The sequence below is a fragment of the Rhineura floridana genome, chromosome 18 (genome assembly GCF_030035675.1).
Source record: "Rhineura floridana isolate rRhiFlo1 chromosome 18, rRhiFlo1.hap2, whole genome shotgun sequence".
Taxonomy (NCBI): Eukaryota; Metazoa; Chordata; class Lepidosauria; order Squamata; family Rhineuridae; genus Rhineura; species Rhineura floridana.
The window spans coordinates 24,831,227-24,846,590 of NC_084497.1; the positions used below are offsets into that span (position 1 = coordinate 24,831,227).

Sequence of the window (15,364 nt, forward strand, 5' to 3'; positions counted from 1 at the left end):
CTTTTCCTTAAAGCACTGTTCTTCAACCTTGCGTCCCCAGATGTTGTTGGATTACAACTCCCATCATCCCCAGACGGCATTCTTAGTGGATGATGGGAGTTGTAGTCATACAACATCTGGGGACCTAAGGTTGAAGACCGGTGCCTTAAGGTGTGGGAACATAGGAAACTGTCTGATACTGAGTCAGACTGTTGGTCCATCTAGCTCAGTATTGTCTGCGCTCAACTGGCAGCAGCTCTCCACAGTTTCATGCAGGGAGCCTTATTCCAGCCCTACCTAGGGATGCTGCTGGGCATTGAACCTGGGACCTTCTGCGTGCAAAACAGACGCTCTGCCCACTGAGCTATTTCTCTCTGTCCTCGTGCTAGCTCCTTAAATGAGAATGTCTTTGTCCCCTCACTTTTGTGTGCGTGTGTGTCTGTCTGTTCTCCTGGCCCAGGAACTCGAGTTGTGTTTCTCATCTCTCCAAACAGGCACGTTGCACACCATCCTGGGGAGGTTGCTGTCCCAGAAGATGGAATCAGACAATCCAGGCGGGCTGGTCACTGAGGCGGCCCATGGCCACGCCCCCAAGGTCCGGGATCTAGTTCAGAAATACCCAGACAAGGCACGTTAATCTTAAAAAAATAACATCGGTTTCACTGAAAAATAAAAATTGGGGTCGCCTCCAAGGCTAGTCCTCCTCAGAGTAGACCCCTTGAAATGAATAGATGTGGCTAACGTATGTCTGCTCGTTTCAGCAGGCCTACTCTTAGTAAGACTTAGTTGGCTGTTGATCATTTGTTTTGAGTTTCACGGTCTTGATCATTTTGTGATGTTCGAGGTTCTTGTGCTTGCAAAGCCCTCAACAACTTGGGCCCAAAGTACCTCGAGGGCTGCCTGATTTCTTATGCTCCGCCTCGATCCTCTGATGGTGCACTTTCAGTGCTTCCCAACACACCTGAGGTTCCGATGGGCCTTTCCTACCCACATAGCTTTTAGCGTGGCAGGCTCTGCCTTGTGCAACTCCCTGCCCGTAGACTGTCGGCAGCAATCATGCCTTCCTTCTTCCAGATATCTCTGGAAAATTGTGGTTTTTAGGCAAGCCTTTGAAATTCGAATTTCTTTTTGCCCGCCGGTATTTTATTTGTTTCTGACGCTTTTACTGAAGTTTTCGGTGGATGCTTTTGTTGGCCTTACTGTCATTTTCTATGCTGTACGCTGCTGTGAATCGAGTTGGGAGCTTATAAATCGTCCTTATAAAGAAATGAAATGATGACCCTACATTTTCTCAACAGGTTGATACAAAAAACCAGGGCAGGACGGCCTTGCAAGTGGCCTCTTACCTAGGCCAGGTGGAAGTGGTGAAGATCTTGTTGCAGGCCCACGCCAACATTAACCTGCGGGACGAAGAAGGGGATGCAGCGCTGCATTATGCAGCGTTTGGGTAGGTGACCTTTGACAAAGGCTGTAATTCCGAGCGTGCCCTTGGCCTGCTTAGCTGCAGCCAGTGGAGGCTGGTCCATTAGACCGAGTGGGGCATTGTCCAGCCTGTCCTTAGCCAGCGCCCACCTGCCTGCTTTCTTAGTTATAGCCAGTGAGGGGGTGGGTCTGCCTCTGATTGGCTCTGGCTCCACCTACCCCAGGTTCCCTGCTTTCCGCTCTAGCAGTGTGATAGGGAACTAGCTATGGCCCCTGGAGTTACCCCCCTGAGAAGTAAACGTGTGAAATATGAAGCTAGGGGCTGAGCCAAAAAGTTTTTCTAAGAACCTTTGCAGTGACCATAGTCATAATTAGCATAGTTTATTCTGTTGTAAATGCTGCGTTTTCTTAGACCCCATCCACACCATTCATTTAAGGCAGGATCAGCGGTTTAACAGCCAATCCCTCTTCCCAGGGAACTCGGGATTGTAGCTCTGTGAGGAGAGGAGGGATCTCCTAACAAGACTCCGCACTCCTAACAAACTACAGTTCCCAAGATTCGTCAGGGGAAGCCGTGGCTGTTTTGTGGAAGTACAGTACTGCTTGTATAGTACAGATTGTTGTTATATGCCTTCAAGTCGATTCCGACTTACGGCAACCCTATGAATCTTTTTTGGATATGTTCATAGGGTTTTCATGGTAAGAGGTATTCATTCAGAGGTGGTTTACCACTGTCCTCCTCTAAGCCTACGGCACCCAGAATTCCCAGGAGGTCTCCCATCCAAGTACTAACCAGGCCTGATCCTGCTTAGCTTCTGAGATCAGACATGATTGGGCTTGTTCAGGGTAGTATGGCCATGGTGCCTTACAAATAGATCTTTGCTCAGAGCAGTTTCATATAAAACCCCCTCTAAATTCAGCAGTATAATTTGTTTATCTGAAATTGTTTTTGTGTATCCAGTTGTATTTATATATCATTTCTATTGTATTATGAAATTGCTTTAAGATGTTTCATAGGAAGAGGTTCATAAATGAAGTTGCTGTTGTTGTTGTTATTATTACAATGACAATGCATAATACAAACTATAATATCACTACAATGTTAACACTAAAAAAAGCCCAACAATTAACAGTTCATTTAACATCCATCAAAATTTAAGTGAGGCTAAATATAGCTTTGCACATTCCATGGACCGCGAAAAAGACAAATAATTGGGTGTCAGAACAAATTAAACCAGAACTGTCACTAGAAGCCAAAATGATGAAACTGAGGTTATTATACTTTGGACACATAATGAGAAGACCGGATCCACTAGAAAAAACAATAATGCTGGGAAAAACAGAAAGGAGAGAAAAAGAGGAAGGCCAAACAAGAGATGGATGGATTCCATAAAGGAAGCCACAGATCTGAACTTACAAGATCTGAACAGGGTGGTTCACGACAGATGCTCTTGGAGGTCACTGATTCATGGGGTCGCCATAAGTCGTAACCAACTTAAAGGCACATAACAACAACAACAAATATCATATACTGTAGCACCAATATCATGCTGCCCTGGGCTCCTTCTGGGAGGAAAGGCAGTATATAAATTGAATTATCACTACTACTACTACTACTACTATCAATAACTTCACATCTAAACGCCTCCTTGAGGGAGGGAGTAGTCCCTGGTAGCCTCAAGGAGGCAGTAGTGAGACCTCTTTTAAAGAAACCCTCCTTGGACCCAGATAATCTGAATAACTATAGACCGGTGGCGAATGTCCCTTTTTGTGTGACTCTGTTGATTCTCCTTGATCTCTCAGCGGCGTTTGATACCATCGACCATGGTATCCTTCTGGGGAGACTTGCGGAGTTGGGTGTCGGGGGCACTGCTTGGCAGTGGTTCCGCTCCTACTTCGCGGATCGTCACCAGAAGGTAGTGCTTGGGGAACATCACTCGACACCATGGACTCTCCATTGTGGAGTCCCCCAGGGATCGGTCTTGTCCCCCATGCTTTTCAACATCTGCATGCAGCCGCTGGGTGCGGTCATCAGGAGTTTTGGAGTGCGTTGCCATCAGTACGCTGATGACACGCAGCTCTATTTCTCCTTTTCATCTTCCTCAGGTGAGTCTGTTGATGTGCTGAACCGTTGCCTGACCGCGATAATGGACTGGATGAGAGCTAATAAACTGAGACCCAATCCAGACAAGACCGAGACATTGTTGGTGAACGCCTTCCCTGCTCAGATGGTGGATGCTTACCCTGTTCTGGATGGGGTTACACTCCCCCTGAAAGAACAGGTACGTAGTTTGGGGGTTCTTCTCGACTCTTCCTTGTCTCTCGAGGCCCAAGTGGCCTCGGTGGCATGGAATGCGTTTTACCATCTTCGTCTGGTAGCCCAACTACGCCCCTATCTGGACAGGGACGACCTCGCCTCCGTTGTCCACGCTCTGGTAACTTCAAGATTGGATTACTGTAATGCGCTCTACGTAGGGCTGCCCTTGAAGACAGTTCGGAAGCTTCAGCTGGTGCAGAACGCAGCTGCCAGATTGACGAGGACCAGTCGGTCTTCGCATATAACACCTGTCCTGGCGCGTCTGCACTGGCTTCCTATTTGCTTCCGGGCGAGATTCAAGGTGCTGGTTTTGACCTATAAAGCCTTACACGGTGTGGGACCTCTATACCTTGTGGAACGCCTCTCTCACTATGAACCTACCCGTTCACTTCGTTCAGAATCTAAGGCCCTCCTCCGGGTACCAACCCATCGGGAAGCCCGGAGGGTGGTTACGAGATCTAGGGCCTTTTCTGTGGTGGCCCCTGAGTTGTGGAACAGCCTCCCCGAAGAGGTACGCCTGGCGCCTACACTTCCATCTTTTTGGCGCCAGGTAAAGACCTTTTTATGCTCCCAGGCATTTTAATCTTCTTAACTTTTTAAATCTTTTAATCTGTATTTTAATTTTTGTAGTATTTATTTTGTTTTTGCTGTGCTTTTCGTTGTTTGTTTGTATATGTTTTTGTATTTTTATTATGATATATTGTATTTTATTTTGTTTGTTCACTGCCCTGAGAGCTATTTCGCTAAGGGCGGTATATAAATTGAAATAATAAATAAATAATAAATAAATAAAATAAAAGTAGCCCCAAAGCCAATGATATTAGTACCTAGCAAGCCCCCCCCCCCAATCTTCTGTGCCTCAACCTACTAGGCAAGAAATAGTTTTAGTAGTTGGCATCTCCCGGTAGGGCTGAGAATGTCTCCTGCCTGAAAGCCTGGACAGCTGCTGCCAGTCAGTGTAGACAATACTGAGCAAGATGGACCAGTGGTCTGACTCAGTGTAAGGCGGCTTCCTATGTCTTAAAGGAAGGGCCGTAGCTGAGTGGCAGAGCGTCTGCTTGGCATGCAGAAGGTCCCAGGTTCAGTCCCCAACATCTCCAGGGAATGTTCCCTGTCTGAAACTCGGGAGAGCTCTTGCCAGTCAGTGTAGACAGTACTGCCCTAGATGCACCAACGGTCTGACTTGGGAGAAGGTGGCTTCCTACGTTCGTAAATATCCGTGGTCCGTAAGTGTTTTCTTTCGACTTTTACCCTTCTCGTCATCCAGGAACCAAGCTGAGATTGCCCGCGTCCTGGTCAGCAAAGGGGCCAACGGCAACCTCTTGAGCAATGCCAAGTGCACAGCCCTCCACATTGCGGTCAACAAGGGCTTCACAGAGGTCGTGCAGGCTCTGTGTGAGCACAACTGCGATGTCAACCTGCCGGTGGGTTGTTACGCTTGCATCATAGGGACACTGTCGTGTTGTGGCCGTCCTTTGTGTAAATATGGGGCCCAGAGGGCAGAGATGGGGAGCCTGTGGCCCTCCAGGTGTTGCTGTGTGAAAACTCCCATTATCCCTGCCCATTGGGCAAGCTGACTCAGAGGGTTCTGTTTTTTTTAAAAAACCATTGAGTGTTACATAAATTCGTGTTGGAAGGCATTGTTCATCTAGCTGAGGGTTCCTGCTGAGAGTCTGTCTAATATCTGCCCTCTCCCCCTCAGGATTCCTTCGGCGACACCCCCCTCCATTACGCCGTCACCGCCGACTTCAAGGGCATCATCGAGGCCCTCACTGACGTCCCCAATATCGACTTCACCATCCAGAACCGACAGGGATTCAACCTGTTGCACCATTCGGCTCTGAAGGGGAACACACTGTAAGTGGGGAGTGGGAGGGTGGGAAATGAAACAAATAAAAATGGTGAAATAGTAATAAAAGAGCTGAGAATGGGAAGAGCCTCAGGTGACCTCTTCCTCAAAGCAATATGTGATCTCGTTTGTCAAGCTAGCGAGAAAGACAGACTAGGGGTTGCCTCCCTGTGGCCAACTGCCTATTTGTTGAGCTTCTGTGATGTCACTGGAGATGCACGAAAAAAATTCTTTTAGACTGAGGTATGTTTCACAAGTTGAGGTCCCTCCGCGTCTTTCATTCAGAGCAAACGGCTGAAGCTCAGCTAGTGCGGAGCTGAGTGGAGGTGGTGCACGACTGAGTCTCCTCTGTTCTAGGGTAGAAGATTCTTGCAAACGTGTTTCTTCCCAGCTAGAATTTTTTTAAAAAAATCGCATCCCAAGGAAAGTTCGTTGGTGTGCTTTGTTTTGTGGACTGTGGCCGAATATATATATATCTGCCCACAAGGAGGCGCCGTTCATGAAGAAGTTTCATCACACAAGACTGGGGGGGGGGGAGAGAGAGAGAAAATCCCTTTTAATCATAGCTTTGGACTGTGACATTTCAGGCATGATACCGTGTCAAAACATGAGATAGAAAGCCAAGGATTCGGAACCTAAGGTCTGAGGTCCAACTGCGGCCCTCTAAACATCTTTCTCTGGCCCTTGGGACTCTACCTGGGACACACCCTCTCTTCCCAGCTTTGCCTTGCACCTCTTTGGGTGTTTTTCCCTGGCTAGAAATGTGTCCCCGGACTGTGATCTTTTCTCTTGCTTGCCTGGATAGAGAGGGGTGTGTGAGTGTGTGCAGAAACTAGCTTTGTTGTTATGTGCAAGTCGATTTTGACTTATGGCAGCCCTATGAATCAGAGACCTCCGATAGCATCTGTTGTAAACTACCTCGTTCAGATCTTGTAAGTTCAGGTCTGTGGCTTCCTTTACGGAGTCAATCCATCTCTTGTTTGGCCTTCCTCTTTTTCTACTCCCAGCTGTTTTCCCCAGCATTATTGTCTCTTCTAGTGAATCATGTCTTCTCATGATGTGTCCAAAGTAGGATAACCTCAGTTTCATCATTTTAGCTTCTAGTGATAGTTCTGGTTTAACTAGCTTACTGTACAAGGTAAAGATTCTTTGTTCCTAGTCCTTAGACCATTACAAAACAATGTAACAGAGCAGCAGAAGCAGAAATCGACAGATCAGCTAAAACATGTAGAATGCTGAAATTTCCTTGGCAAATCACGCCTTGGAAAGGCTATTCACTCCTTGCAACTATTAAAATGACTCAAACGAAATAAAATATAAGGCTGTGCACATCCGAATGAAAGTACTTAAAACCAGATCAAAAGCTACAAAATCTGAATCACCCTGGCAATGCGCAGCACTCTCTCTTAAGGACAAAGGGGGTGAGACTCGCACTCGTTGCTCTGTTTCCTTTTGCCTCTGGGTCCTGCCTACCACTGGCCTGTGGCCCGTGGAAACTTGCCCAGAAGGGAATGCAGCCTGTACTGAAGCGTTAGGCTGCTGAAGTTGCCCAGAGGATCACAGCTTCTAGATGTATTTCTCCAGCCTTTAAAAAGAAAAATAGTTCAGTGGTCACCCCAAGGAGCCCCACTTTTTACCCCCTCCCCTAATGTCAGTTTTTGAGAAGATCAGTGCTCTCACTCTTGGTCTCTTTCCCCCTTTTTAATTTTTTGTGCCTGTTGGCCCATGTCGCCGCCAGCAATCACTGTTCAGGAGATTAATAACTACTGAGCAGGCCTGTCTCTGTAATATATGCTTGCCCTTTGAGAGAGCCAGTGCCCTAGACGGGCTCTGTTTTCTTTTTCTTTTCTTCCCAGCTCTTCTTAACTCTGATCTTTTCCACCTCTCAGAGCCATCAAGAAGATCCTAGCAAGGGCACGCCAGTTGGTCGACGCCAAGAAGGAAGATGGCTTCACCGCCTTGCACCTGGCCGCCCTGAATAACCACAAGGAAGTAGCGGAAATCTTAATCAAAGAGGTACCGGGAGTGAAAGTTGTCAGATCTCAAGGCACGGGGAGGGTTGTGTTTGACTTGAGTTTTCTATTTGGAGTAGACCCGTTGAAATGAACGGGCCTCAATTATTTTATTGATTGATGTTAACGGAAATATTTATAGACCGCCCTTTCGTCGAAATGGCGATCATGTACAATTACAACAAGGTAGCTGAGTCAACCCATTTTGTTTATTTATAAGAATATTTATAAACTCCCAGTTCATTCACAGCGACATGCAGCACACAAAATTACAATGATGTCAGTTAAAAATGCAGGTTAAAACTCTTCAGTAAATACCCGCTGATTAAAAAAAAAAAAATCACATTGCCTGTCTGGATAACTTAGTTTTTTGGAGACATCTACCAGAAGGGAGGGTTGATTCCCTTCAAGCCTCTACTGGCAGGGAGTTCCACAGGGCAGGGTCTGCCACACTGAAGGCTCAGTCCCTAGCAGTAGTGTTATTGTAAACCGCCCAGAGAGCTTCGGCTATGGGGCGGTATACAAGTTTAATAAATAAATAAATAAATAATAGTGTAGTGGCAAATTCAGAAGTGCAGGGTCTCTTCACGTTAATCACAGCCACACCCCTTCCCCCCTTTTTTGCTTCTGGGTTGAGAATGAGATCCTTGTTAATGCCTTCTCCCACAACACCAGACGTCTCTAGGAGCCAAACAGCATGAAAGGGGAAGGTGCTAGCTACTGAGAAGAGTCTTCTCAGTGGCTGACTCATCACCTTTTACTCTGATTGACTCCAATCAGCAGGAAAGGACAAGGGAGCACCTTAGAAGTCTCAGTGGCCAACACACTCCCCTTTCATGCCGATTGGGTTGTAGGATGCTGGAGTCATTGAGACCCACCCCCCAAAAAGGTAAGGAGTCTAAGACCCCTAGAAAAGACCCTCTGCTGATCTTAACTCCCAAGAGGGTTCGTAGAGAAGGAGGCGGTGTTTCTGATATTCGGGGACCTAAGTTAGTTAGGCCTTTAAAGGCTAACTTGGGACGCTTGAATTAGGCCCGGTAGGTATAGCTCTCGACTAGCCAAACAACGCTGACATCTGTCTTCTGCCTTGACCACACCCCAAAAAACTCCCTCCCCGCAGTAACCCATTTCTCTCTTCAGGGCCGTTGCGATGTCAACCTCAAGAACAATCGCAACCAGACGCCTCTGCACTTAGCGGTCACACAAGGCCACATGGAGATGGTGCGGCTGTTGGTGAGTGAGGGCTGCGACGTCAATGCCGAGGACGAGGACGGCGATACGGCCATGCACGTTGTCCTTGAGAGGCAGCACTTGATGTCCGTCACAGCCAAGGGGCAAGAAGTGGGAGAGGAGAGCCTCTTCTCCAAGGTGAGAGATGGAGAGGGCGATTCTGAACTGGTCCGTGAGAGTTGTATGGTCCACCTGGAAAGCGTTACGTAAGCGCCTTTAAAGAACAAATAAATAAGCAATCCGTTTCTTTCTTTTTCTGCTTTATCCGTCCATCATTTTAGCTCCAGGCTTCTGGATTCCTTGGGAACCTTGAGCTGAACGTGGGGACTGCGATTGCGTGCTACTTGGCGCAAGAAGGGGCTGACATCCGCTATGCCAACCACAGGGGAAAGTGCCCCCTCGACCTTGTCTCGGACGGAAGCATAGCGCAGCTTATCAAGAACTTCTCCCAACAGTTCAGGTAGGCCCAGCTCCACCCTCTCCTTGAGGAGAGGACCTCTCTTTGACGCCAGCTCTTGAAACTGCAACACATATCCTCGCTACAGAGGATGGCCCGCTTCTCAGTTCTTTGTTGAAACGTTCTGTGCCAAGGGTTGCCAACCTGGTGCTTACGGGCACCACTGGGCCCCCCTGTTACTTCCTGCGGTGCCCATGAAAGGTCTCAATAAATATCCCCTCAACAATCCACAATGTATAAGAGCGTGTTTGCACTTCTGGCTCAGATCCTGTTTGTGCTGGCGCGCCCTTGCCTCCATTGGACACGCCTCCTTAAACATGCCCACACCTCATTGGATGCCAGGGCTGGGTGCCCACCCTCCCATCCTCCCTTCCGTTCTGAACAGAGGGGAAGTGCAAAGAGTTTCTCTGTGTGAGCAAGAGCGGAGATGACCTATGTAGGTGCCTTTTTCATCGTTGATGGGGTGGGGTTGATGCAGGGGCATGTCTGCACCATTTTATTTATTTCTATTTTTATTAAAGTATCTATCAGCCGCACTTTCATAAAAGTCCATCAAGGCGGCTTACAGCATACGTTTTTGGCCCGTTCTCTCTCTTTCTGCACTTGGAGAGGTGGCAGTCAGTTTGCGTCATGCCACGCCCCCAATGGTGGCCATTTTGTGACTGGCGCCCAAGGCACTTTCTCAAAATTCCAAGTGTGCCTACTGGCCCAACAGAGTTGCTGACCTCTGCCCTAGTTAATACCCACCAATCTTCAGTCCTGACCCCCCCCTCTCCTCCCCATTTTTGGCTGCTGTAGGGAACAGCAGGATACCTCGGAGAACTCCATGGTGACGTGCAGCCTGAGGCGAGTGCACACGACCCCCAACACCATGACCAACCTCAGCGTGGCGAAGGTGGCGGCTCCCTCCGAATGCCTGGTCTGCTCTGAGCTGGCGTTACTCATCCACTTCTTCCCCTGTCAGCACAGCATTGTGTGTGAAGGTATTACCGTAGCGTATCACTTTCTACCCTCAAGTCCACACGTCCACTCCACTTCCTGTTCACACTTCCTGTCCAGGGCGCTCTAAAGGGGAATTGGACAGGAACGCCTTCGCCTACCTTCTGTACTGTTGCAAGATTGATGGAAGGTTGCTTATGGAATGTTCTCTCAGGAAAGAGGTCTGCTGTCTAATTCTGTTTTCAGTGCCAGGGAAATACTTTCCCCCAGGCTTTTAACCTCTGAGTAGCTCTCTTGCCTTAAACAGGAGTGGAGAACTACTCCTCACCTTCACCCAACCCCCATGGGCCAAGGTTAACAGGTTGGGGGAGGCTGCCCACATGACAATCACCTGAACCCAGGTGACCTGGTTTTGCCCATAGGATTGGAAATGAAAGCGCTGTCGATCTGCTGGTTGTCAGGGTTTGGACAGCTCCTTGCACAGGGCTTCACAAGAGGTGACAATCAGCTGATTGTCGGGGCTTGAGAAGCGGTATGCAAGGGGCTTCCCAAGCACTGGCAATCAGCTGGTCATTGGCGTTTGTGAAGCCCCCGGTGCACATGGTGATCAGCAGTCTCCCTCTTGGCAAAGCCCCAACTTGACCTGCACCACACCTCATGTTTGTGATGTCACCTGTAGGGCAAGTGGGCGTGGCTTGGCTGAAAGGGCCTCGCAGGCCATATTTGGCCCGTGGGCTGGAGGTTCCCCACCTCTAATCCTAACAATGCCCAGTAACTGGTATGTCCGCATATATTTTTGCCCATGTTTTATTTATAGGTTATTTTTCTTGTAAGTAAACAGAATAAAATGGTGGTGGCGGGTTGATGATGGTGGTAAAGAACAACAAACAAATCTATATCAGTTTCACTCATTTTCCTCTTCCGCCCTTAGAATGTTCCAGAAGAATGAAGAAATGTATCAAATGCCAAGTGACGATTACAAAGAAGCTAAAGCAAGGTTAGGACACTCTTCATCCATCCTTTTTTTTGTTTTTAATCCGAAAGCAAATAGAATACTATTGGGGAAGAGGCCAAGGGCTACAGCTCAGTGATCGAGCAAGTGCTTTTTTCTTTTTTTAAAAAAGAATTTATTTATACTTTTTCATTGAATAATGTTCCATTTGCACCATACATGTAATTCAGTATTATATCATTTGAAACAGGCTTGACTTTCCCCAAAGAATCCTAGGAACTGTTGCTTGTTAGTTTAAAGGTTCTGAGAGTTGTTAGGAGACCCCTGTTTCCCTCGCAGAGTTAAAATTCCCAGAGTTTCCTGGGAACAAGGGTTGATAGTTAAATCACGAATGAATTCACAGGGCAAGGGCCGTAGCTCAGCGGGAGAGCATCTGCTTTGCATGCAGAAGGTCCCCGGTTCAGTCCCCAATGGCATCCCCGGGTAGGTCTGGGAGAGGCCCTTGTCTTAAACCCTGGAGACTTGCTTCCAGTCAGTGTAGACAGCCTTGAGCTAGATGGACCAGTGTTCTAAACTGCTGTTTTATTGTATTTCTTTATTAAATTTATTATCCCACCCTTCCTCCCAGCGGGAGCCCAGGATGGCAAACAAAAACATTAAAAACACTCTAAAACATAATAAAAACAGACTGTAAAATATATTAAAACAAAACAGCAATTGAAAACATCTTTTCTTTTCGAAGAAAGCTTTGAAAACATCTTAAAAAGCAATTCCAGCACATACACAGACTGGGATAAGGTCTCTACTTAAAAGGCTTTTTGAAAGAGGAAGATCTTCAGTAGGCACCAGAAAGTTAACAGAGATGGCGCCTGTCTAATATTTAAGGGGAGGGGCTTCCAAAGGGTTGGTGCCACAACACTAAAGGTCTGCTTCCTATGTTGTGCGGAATGGACTTCGTTGATAAGATGGTATCTGCAGGAGGCCCTCACCTGCAGAGTGCAGTGATCGACTGGGTATATAAGGGGTAAGACGATCTGTCAGGTATCCTGGTCCCGAGCTGTATAGGGTTTTGTACACCAAAACCAGAACCTTGAACTTTGCCCGGTAGCTAGCAGGCAGCCAGTGCAATTCTTTCAGCAGCAGGGTGACATGTTGGCGATATTCTGCCCCAGTGAGCAGTTGCATCACTGCATTTTGCACCAGCTGCAGCTTCTGGACAAACCTCAGGGGCAGCCCCACATAAAGCACATTACAGTAATCCAGCCTGGAAATTACCAGTGCGTGGACAACAGTGGTCAGGCTATCCCTGTCCAGAAATGGTCGCAGGGATCCTACCAGCTGAAGCTGGTAAAAGGCACTCCTAGTCCTAGCCACTGAGGTCACTTGGGCCTCTAGTGACAAAGATGGATCCAGGAACACCCCGAGACTACGGACCTGCTCTTTCAGAGGGAGTACAACCCCATCCGAAGCAGGCAACTGACCAATTATCCGAACGTGGGGACCACCAACCCACAGCGTCTCTGTCTTGCTAGGCTTCGGGCCCAGTTGATTGGCCTTCATCCAGCTCACCACCCACTTACGCCATAGGTATAAGGCACCTTTCCATGTTCTTGTCCAAAAATATGTTTGCATGTGAGAAATGAGCATTGAACACCTTTTCTCCTTTGGCTCAGTATAAGGCACCTTCCTATGTTCCTGCGTCTTAAGAGAAGGGCCATAGCTCAGTCATAAGACATTTGACTTGTGTGCAGAAAGTTGGGCTGGGAATGTCCTCTGCCTGAAATTCTTGGTGAGCCTCGGCCGGTCAGCGCAGGCATCACTTAGCTAGAACCCGGCTGCCTGACTCCCTGTGTTTTCCTGTGTTCCCTCTTCCCTTGAGCAGACAGCACAGAAGTGGAATGCAGTTCCAGTTGGGACTCCACCGACCAGCAGAAGCTGGTGGAGGACCTCCAGAACCGCTACCGCCAAATGGAGGAGCGCATCACGTGCCCCATCTGCATCGACAGCCAAATCAAACTGATCTTCCAATGCGGGCACGGGTCGTGCGCAGAGTGCGGCGCCGCCCTCTCCGTCTGCCCCATCTGCCGGCAGACCATCCGGGAAAGGATACACATCTTCGTCTGAGGACTGCCCCCTGCTGTTAAACCTGCCCCCTTCAGGAAACAAACAAACTTCTTTGGGGGTTTAATTTTTTTTGTTTTTCGGCGTCCTTTTGGATGAGAATCGCGACCGGCCAAAGGCCCAGTACGGTTTGCTTTTTGTTGGTCTTGCCGTGGTTTTTCCCCCCCTCTTTTTTTTTGGATAACAAATAACAGGCCTTGGGCGAGATGCAGACTTGACACACCGGCGAGGGGCTGCGTACGGAAGCCTGTGAGGCCAAAAGCGGCGGAGTGGAGAGAGGTGGCAATGTCTTGGCAGCGTGGGCTTCTTCGTCGCCATATCCAGCTTCGGAAGGGGCGCGAAATACACACGATCTTCAAAACAAAACAGAAAAGACGAGCGCCTTTCTTTCCGTACCATGGGCGAGGGGGGCGGGATAGCAATATTCTTGCACTTTAAAGAAGGTGGAAGGTAAACCGGGCGCCGCCTCTCAAAGCCACGTTACGAATATGCACGAAACCATATATTTCCCCCTTTGTTTTCAAGTTTTAGAGAATCCTTGGGTTTTTACAAAGCCGGCATCAGGCCGTGATGTTATACATGGAGTTGAACAGAGATACAGGGCGTGTGTGCGTGTGTGTGTGTGTGTGTGTGTGAGAGAGAGAACACCTTCGAGGGAAAGTCGTGACTGTTTACTAGCAACACCCCCCCCATCCAAAAAAGAAAAAACCGCACTGCAACAGAAATATTCTTCTATGAGGTGGTAGTCCTTTTCTTTTTTTCAGTGACAGTAGCTCCCTTACTTGCTTTCAACCCAGAATACCACATGCAGGTGTCTATTTTCCAATGAAATCACAATAAAAACGAGATATGAATAAACAAGTAATCCTATCCCCACCCTTGGTTTTGGCAGCGGTGTTTCATAAATTCTTATGGGAATGATGCAGACATTACGCCAACCCTGCGGTTAAGGGTGCACTTTGGGGTGATCTGCAAGCTGACAAGCCGCAGCAAAGACGGTCAATCCATTTCGAGACTGTTGCATCGAAAAGGAAGGAGGGGAATTTATAATGCCGAGTATTGAGAGCTTGGGGGGGGGGGGAAGAGAACGAAAGCCAATAAATGAAAGCCTAAACCGCCGTTCAGCTGTTGCGTGTTGAGGAAACTGTGGTTTGCCATGACGTACCGAATTGAGCCAGCTGCGTTTGTCAAAACTCTTAATGAGGCTGTGAATGTTTTTGCTTCAGGGTCAAATATTGCCTGACAGAGCTCCAGTAGAAAGGTGCAAGATGGCTTTTGTAAACCTAGAGCAGTGCCTTCCCCCCCCCCAAAAAAAAACTTCCTAGAGGCACTCTTTTCTAGGCTTGATTTGCTGTTGCCGGTCTTCGCATGTTGCAGAGGAGAGGGGATGGGAGGAGCTATTATATTTTTATTATTTGTTTATGTGGAGCATTTTTATCCTACTCTCTTTAGCCCCAAAAGATGCTCACTCCTGAGAAAGTCCCTACATCCTGAAACTTGCAGTATAATGGACATGTGCTCATTTCATGCGCAGCACCCCTCAGGCTTGGTCACCATCCCCTTCAAACTGAACTGTGTGGTCTAAAACACACCCCAAATTCCGTTTCGGCTGTGCATTTTGCAAGCGGAGTGGGAGTGTCCCATGTATTTTAATAAGCGGGACCTGCAATAAAATGTTGCAGCACAGAATGCTTCTGTTCCTGGTGCCAGCCAGCCAGTCATGGCCGCTCTCAGGATGCTCTATTACGTTCATAAGTGGTTCCCTATGGGGGGGGCTAGGTCATACACTACCCTGAAGAAGGAAATGAGTGGAAACAACCACATAGCCATTGGCTTGGGAGGGATTCTGCCACTAACTGCAGATGACCATGAACCATATCCTCTGCCTCCAGAATAGCACCATAAACAATGGTTTGCCTGACATCCCGGGTCAATCAACATCAGTGCCGTTATTCCGTTTGAAGCACTTAGGACAAACCATTGAGATGGACCGAGCCAATCCAGATATCAAGGTGAATGTTTTGCCTTCTCTACCAGAGTGGATAGCATTTTGGGTGCAGAATTCAGCTGCCTTGGGGAATCTTGC

At 48.0% G+C, this 15,364-nt stretch overlaps 1 protein-coding gene and 1 pseudogene across 8 annotated transcripts in view; one reads left to right on the forward strand and one right to left on the reverse strand.

Moving 5' to 3' along the window:
• The window catches only part of MIB2 (MIB E3 ubiquitin protein ligase 2), a 57,091-nt gene extending 42,937 nt beyond the window's left edge, over positions 1-14,154 (forward strand). For all 8 annotated transcript variants that reach the window (XM_061600833.1, XM_061600828.1, XM_061600827.1 and 5 more), the window contains 10 exons: positions 474-607; positions 1,278-1,426; positions 4,986-5,142; positions 5,421-5,575; positions 7,457-7,583; positions 8,720-8,947; positions 9,091-9,269; positions 10,065-10,249; positions 11,137-11,202; positions 13,040-14,154. In XM_061600833.1, the coding sequence (XP_061456817.1) occupies positions 474-607; positions 1,278-1,426; positions 4,986-5,142; positions 5,421-5,575; positions 7,457-7,583; positions 8,720-8,947; positions 9,091-9,269; positions 10,065-10,249; positions 11,137-11,202; positions 13,040-13,281 (1,622 nt within the window). In that variant the 3' untranslated portion in view covers positions 13,282-14,154. The remainder of the gene's footprint in view (positions 1-473; positions 608-1,277; positions 1,427-4,985; positions 5,143-5,420; positions 5,576-7,456; positions 7,584-8,719; positions 8,948-9,090; positions 9,270-10,064; positions 10,250-11,136; positions 11,203-13,039) is intronic.
• Positions 2,146-2,264, reverse strand: LOC133372983 (5S ribosomal RNA; annotated as a pseudogene).
• Positions 14,155-15,364: the final 1,210 nt, after the last annotated feature.